The sequence below is a fragment of the Zingiber officinale genome, chromosome 1B (genome assembly GCF_018446385.1).
Source record: "Zingiber officinale cultivar Zhangliang chromosome 1B, Zo_v1.1, whole genome shotgun sequence".
Taxonomy (NCBI): domain Eukaryota; kingdom Viridiplantae; phylum Streptophyta; class Magnoliopsida; order Zingiberales; family Zingiberaceae; genus Zingiber; species Zingiber officinale.
In genome coordinates, this window is record NC_055986.1 from 133,819,677 (window position 1) to 133,826,440 (window position 6,764).

A 6,764-nucleotide genomic window follows, 5' to 3' on the forward strand; every position below is an offset into this window, starting at 1 on the left:
AAGTCATACGTTCTTAACCACATAATAAAATGTAATCAAATATTATATACTCTCAAATCATTTAGCTTCCTTACTGTGAAGAAGGTTGAACAATATATAGACTTATTGTATGTCCTACCAGACGAGGATGCCCCCTTAAATAGAATTTTACAATACGAGTCAATTACCTCCCCTTTTGTAAACATTTCTCCACTCACACCGGATAAGAAGGAATACACATTTAACACAAAAGGTGGTTCCTCCCAAACTATTTCATTTGTAGACCTACAAAGTAAATCAATGACTATAAATTACAATATTAAATTAGAGAACCATATAATTATCTAGATTAGAGAAGCATATAATTATCTTAACTTATCACTTAATTAAATCAACTATGTATTTCACATACTTTAGGTTCTACAACTATTTTAACAAGTAGGCCACATCTTCGTTCTGTTTTTCTTCTTCGAAGTCTTAAATTTTTTCTTCACAAACTATGCCCATAAACATAAAACACATTTAATTAATGAATTAAATCGAACAAAATCCTATTTTATAAGCAAATAAAGACTTATAGCAAAGACTTATTTCCTCATTTTGTTAAATTGGGCAATCCTAGCTGCATCCTTCTCTGTCTCTTCTTCAGAATTGCCTTCCATTAATGTGACGATGCCTCTTTCTTCTTCCATATCATCCACATAAAATTTTCCTTTCCCCTTTTCCACAACATCATATTCTTTTACAAATTTTTACCCTCTACTTCTGTTGCGACATTCTCCATAGGCTCGCATATTTATATATTTCTCTGCTGCCTCTTAGGTAAAATCTGGAGCCACAATGGACTATCAATTGAAGTATCCCTGTAATCATAGCGACTTTTGTCACGTCCTCTCCTACTACTTCTTGTTCCAAAAGCTACTGGTGCACATTGAGGGTCGTCTACATGATTGCTTGACTGAGATTGCATGCCTTTATTTTCTATAATTTCAAGTGATTCTTTCACCCTATCATTAAAATGCATGTTCTCCATTGTTTGCTCTTTAATTCGGTTTGCTTGAATAATGTAGTTATAATATTCCTTATTACTTTGGCTTCCTGCTTCGTTTAATTTCCTTCAATTTGTGTTGTCTCTATTGGACATGAAATGTCATCAATGCCATCAAGGTTGGTGTTGGAATGTATTGTCTGAGTTGATGAAAATATGTCCCCAATCTTAGGTAATTGTGGAGTCATAAATTCATGGATGACTTCAGCCCATTTGAATTTAACAAGATTCTCAAAATCATCTTCTATATCTATACAACATAAAGGGACCTTATATGTACTAGAAGAAAATAAGACAAATAAATATATACAAAATGTAGAATTTACAAAATAATAAAACATCCTCTTCTTCTTCGACGCGATTGACATAAAATTTAAGCAACTTTTCAATTCTTGATCTGGTAGCTACTTTTTTATTTGAGAAGTAAGTTAGAAAGAGGTCACCCGATACTTTAGTTGAATTGATCGAAACCGAAACAACTCAGTTTGGAATACCAAGCAACAAAGAAACGTCTCTTCTTGTGAAGGCAACTAGAACACCTGAATAACTTAAATGATTAGTTGACTTCTACAAACAGATAAATACATATCAGACCCACGGTGGGCCTAATATGATCACATATCAGGCCCACATTGGGCCTAATATAGGATTGTATCAGGTCCACCTTAGGCCTAATTTGGGATCGTATCAGACCCACGTTGGCCCTGATATGAGATCATATTAGGCCCTCGTTTGCCATAATATCACACTCTCAGGTCCATTAGCTATATAAAATATTAACCTTTTCAAATTATTTTATTTTACTATACAACTACTTCATGATTAAAATTGACAATTAAAAGTTGTACCTAAGAATCTAAAGGTTTGATAATTTGAATCCCAATTTTGAAATATATTAGTCAATAAACAACGGATATGATGCATTTCTTGTATGTCCAAGAAAATACTAAAGGGTAACTGTTTGATTATCACTATGTATCGATCATGTAAATAACAGCTCCATGGCGTTCCTTTTTTTTGTGGATGCTTGAAAAAAACTTTTAAAGTGACATAAGACATTGTTACAATGCAGTTTCTGCCCAACATCAACTGAACACTACAATTTAAAAAATTAAATTTTTTTTAATCAAACTCTTTGAGCTTATCAAAATCAGAGAGTATCTAAGGTGATATCTTTGTAGATAATTTAAGTGTAGAGATGATACATCCGATCCACTTCTTTGTGCTAATATGAAATGAGATAATTGTCGGAAATCCTAAAACCTTTCACTGTAGAGTCATGATCGATCAATATGGATTTATAGGTGAAAATGCTTGATGCCACCTAAGGGGCACACAAAGATACTTAGGTAGGTTTGAGTTTTGGGAAGGGGGGCGAGGGGAGAGAGAGAGAGAGAGAGAGAGGACGATTTCGCCACTAAAATAGTGCTACAATCAGAGAGATACGAAGAGCGATGAGACATGCACGAATTGAGAGAGAGAGAGGGAGAAAAATGATGACTTCATCACCATCACTATTTTTAAAAATAAAAAAGATTTAAATTATAATTCGGATGTCTGAAAAATGATTTCGCCACTAAAATAACGCTACAATCAGAGAGATACGAAGAGCGATGAGACATGTACGAATTGAGAGAGAGGGGGGGGGAGAAAAATGATGACTTTATCACCATCACTATTTTTAAAAATAAAAAAGATTTAAATTATAATTTGGATGTATGAAAAATGATTACTAATGAGACGGGATTGTCGGGAGGATTAAAATAAAAATTCTATATCATTTTATTGTACCCTTTAATAAATACATAATCGTTTTAATAATTTTCTTTTTCTACGTACTCTTGTTTTTGATAAATTGTCGTTATTTTTATCGTTAAATCTAAAATGCACTCGAATTTTTAAAAAATTATACAAAAAGAAAAAGAAAAACACGCTGTGTTTGTCTTGCTCGCGACGTGGCTCAGCTCCGAAATTCTCGGAGCTCCCATCAACTGTACTTGGCCTCCTCATAGCACGTCAGGCTACACGCGTCAACATTTTAGCGGCAGGACGTTCCGGCCTTCAGATGTCCGGTGTCAGCGTCGCCCCACCCCATCCACGCACACCCACGCGGGGTTGGTCGAACCAAGAAGTTTCCGGTCGCGGTACGGTCACCGACCAGCCCTGAATCTGATTCCCCCAACGGTCGAATTGGCAAAAGCGTATTATTATTATTACCAACGGTCAAAATCAGTGCCAAACCTGTCCGTCCGATGCGAATCCAACGGGAGGACATCGCGAACAGAATCGTCTCAGGAATCCCGATTCCCTACGGGCCGTGGAGTTCTTTTTGCCCTCCTCGCCTGGTGCCGTCCGTGGCGACTCACATTCAACCCCCGTTGCAGTAGCAGAGAGAGGCCAAGGAGGAGGAAGACAGAGCAGGAAATGGAAGCAGTGCCCAAGGAGGAGGAAGAAAAACACACCAAAACACCCTAGTTTTCCCTTCTCGAATCTCTTCTTCTCTAATCTTCGCACTTGAGGAAATCAAACTAGTGGAAGTTTTGGATTGGGGGATGTCACTGGAAAGCTAAACTCTCTCCTTTTTCGTTTTCTTTAATCAGGTGATTGCGAGGAAGATCATGGAGCTGAAGGAGACCTCTGCAATGATCAAACGACATGCTTCGATGTGGAGTATCGACGTGCTCAGATCATCTCGGTAATGTTTTCGAATCAGTATTTTCTTTCACACAGTTCTAGTTTGTTCAATGCGTTAGAAGAATCTATAAACAAGGAAGTAAAAGATAACTTGCGTTCTATTTTTCCATTCTTTGATCGTTCGTACTCCACTCGTTTCAATTGAGGTATCAAATCATTCATTCTTTCCGACGGTAGTCGGTCTTTCTTTCCTTGGAACGAAAAGGAACAGGGAATTTTTATCTTCTTGACATAATATTTCATTTTGTTGATCTGCATAATAAGAAGCAATTGGGACGAGAGGCAGAGGATGTTGGCTGGGTGCTCGTCGAGGCTGCTGTCGGCGGGGCACAAAGTGAGTGAGAGTGGTGAGAATAACGTTCTTAGTCATTCTCGCATTCCACCTCCTCCGACGCAGCAGATGAGCACCCGCCGGCTCGACCTGCCCTGCAGCATCTCTTCCTCCTCTTGCAAGGAGAAGAAGAAGCTGCCGCCGGCGAGCCGAGTTGCTTCTTGCCCCTTTATTAGGCCGCAGAACCCAGTAACGCATTCCTTTTCCTCGTCTTCCATAGTGCCCCAAGCATCCGCGTGGCGCGGTGGAGCCATTGACGTGGCGGAAGCTGGTGGCGTCGGCAGGCACTGGGAGCGCCGGAGGAGCCGGAAAAGATCCATCGAACTCGAAACCCTCGACGACAGCGATCAAACCAAGAGGACGAGGACTGGCGAGCTCGAGGATGACTCGAGCACCGGCGAAGAAGATGAAAAATACACAATCGAGGATTCGTCTCCCGGCTCCAGCTCTTGGTGCAGAGACTACAGTTCATCGCCAGGGAAGCGCAATGAACCTAATCGTTATGTTGCCGGTGCAATAGGCAACCCGACGGAGCAGCAGGGGTTTGAAGTCGTGAGCTTTCTCACGTCCTGCGCCGAGTCCATCGCCTCGGCGAACTGCCTAGCCATCAACTTTTTCTTAGCTCGACTCGGCGAGACGGCCACCACGACCGGCGCCTCCCCCATCCACCGAGTCTCCGCCTACTTCACAGAAGCTTTCGCGCTCCGAGCCGTTAAGTTGTTCCCTCGCATCTTCTCCATCGCTCCGCCGCGGAGCCTTGTTCACCCTTCGGACGACGATAACCACGTGGCCTTGCGGATCCTCGACTGCACCACTCCCATCCCAAAGTTCCTCCACTTCACCGTCAACGAGATGCTGTCGAAGGCATTCGAAGGGCAAGACAGAGTGCATATCATCGATTTCGACATCAAGCAAGGTGTTCAGTGGCCAAGCTTGCTCCAGAGCTTGGCTTCCAGGCGTCACCCGCCCACACACGTGCGCATCACCGGAATCGGGGAGTCCAGGCAGGAGCTCGCCGACACAGGGCTCAGGCTATCTCGTCTAGCGGAATCGATGGGCCTCGCCTTCGAGTTCCACGCGGTCGTGGACAGGGTGGAGGACGTGAGGCTCTGGATGCTCCATGTCAAGAGGGAGGAGTGCGTGGCCATCAACTGCGTTCTAATGCTTCACCGGGCGCTCCATGACGAGACCGGGAAGGCTTTCTCCGACCTTCTTGAGCTCGTCAGGAGCACGAACCCAGCAATTGTGGTGATGGCAGAACAAGAAGTGAAGCACAACGAAGCCAATTGGGGGAGAAGGATGGCCAGATCATTGAAGTACTACACGGCCATCTTTGATGCCTTGGATCACGCTATGCCCAAGGACAGCCTTGCCAGGATCAAAGTCGAAGAGATGTTTGCCAAAGAGATCAGGAACATAATTGCTTGTGAAGGTGATGATCGCGTCGAAAGGCACGAAAATTTCCAGGGCTGGAAGAGGCTAATGGAGGACGGTGGTTTCAGAAACCTGGGATTCAGACAAAGAGACATGCTTCAAATTCACATGATACTGAAGATGTACAGTTGTAGTGAGAACTACAAGTTGGAGAAACAAGGGGAAGGTGAAGCACTCACTCTCAAGTGGTTGGATCAGGCTCTCTACACTGTCTCAGCTTGGGTTCCTTCAAAAGTCGCAGGCAGTTCCTCTACTTCTCAATCAAATCTGCTGCTGGCTTCTGCATGAGTTTTTCACAGTTCTTACAGATTCTTTTATACCATTCTTACAGATACATTAATTCTTTATTCATTTGTTGTTTAGTCTCATCGCTTCAATTGTTGTAATTTTGATGCTCAGAACATACTGTAGTTGCTCGAACTGAAACTGAAAGGTTCTTCAATTGTTCAAACACAATTGGTTGTTTACTCTTTACTCTGTATCTGCAGAAACAAAGTTAAATGATTTTTTCCCCCGAATTCTATTGAGCTCTGACTCTTTTCATCGATGCGATCTATAACTGGTGAGGATCTTTTGTGAAGCTGAAGCAAAGTGTCAAGGGTTGACAATGGGCATTTTGATTTTAAGAAGTTGTAGAATCTTTTCATTTTGTTTGACCTCTCTTTGGTCAATGTATGGTTAATTTTCAAGTCTGTGCCAAAGTATGTTTCAGTCTATGTCGCCACAAAGGGAAGATGATTCTTTGTTTAAAATTTCTTCAGTAAAATCTAAGTATATAGGATTGACAAACTCAATCCACTTAGATTATATATATTTATTTGTTTATAATTTCTGAGGTAATTTAATCTTTTTTCCTTTTATATTTAGAATTTAGGGTTTCATAACTAAACTATATAAAGACTTTATACTCTGTATTTTCAATCATTAATTTTGGATTCAATAATATGGTTAGTCTTTTCTTTTCTTAATTTCTACTTGGTATCAGAACAGGGTTCTCTTTTTTCTGACCTAATTTTTTCTACCGCCACTTGTTATTGCTTACTGTTGCCGCTGTCGTCTCCTGCTGCTGCCGATTTCAACGTCGACGCCCTGTCTTGCCGATTTCAACGCCGACAACCTGCCCTACCGATTTCGACGCCGACACTCTTTTCTACTGATTTCGGTGACGACGTCCTATGCTGCTAATTTCAACGTCGATATTATTTTCTGTCGATTTCGATGTCGATGCCATGTGTTACTGATTTTGGTATTGACGTTTTTTTCTACTAATTTCGACAC

At 41.4% G+C, this 6,764-nt stretch overlaps 1 protein-coding gene across 1 annotated transcript; it reads left to right on the forward strand.

The window, feature by feature from the left end:
* The first annotated feature begins 3,346 nt into the window (after positions 1–3,346).
* Positions 3,347–6,013, forward strand: LOC121980167 (protein DWARF AND LOW-TILLERING-like). The gene is made up of 2 exons (XM_042532132.1): positions 3,347–3,722; positions 4,273–6,013. Exons 1-2 carry the CDS (start codon positions 3,683–3,685, stop codon positions 5,772–5,774), a joined length of 1,542 nt encoding a protein of 513 aa, XP_042388066.1. The 5' UTR covers positions 3,347–3,682; the 3' UTR covers positions 5,775–6,013.
* Positions 6,014–6,764: the final 751 nt, after the last annotated feature.

What these genes read in the sequence shown, in the direction of transcription:
- LOC121980167 (XM_042532132.1), top strand. Translation starts at nt 3,683, where the DNA reads ATGCTTCGATGTGGAGTATCGACGTGCTCAGATCATCTCG. An exon ending in GACGTGCTCAGATCATCTCG is followed by an intron (nt 3,723 to 4,272) that starts GTAATGTTTTCG and finishes CGTCTTCCATAG; the next exon opens with TGCCCCAAGCATCCGCGTGG.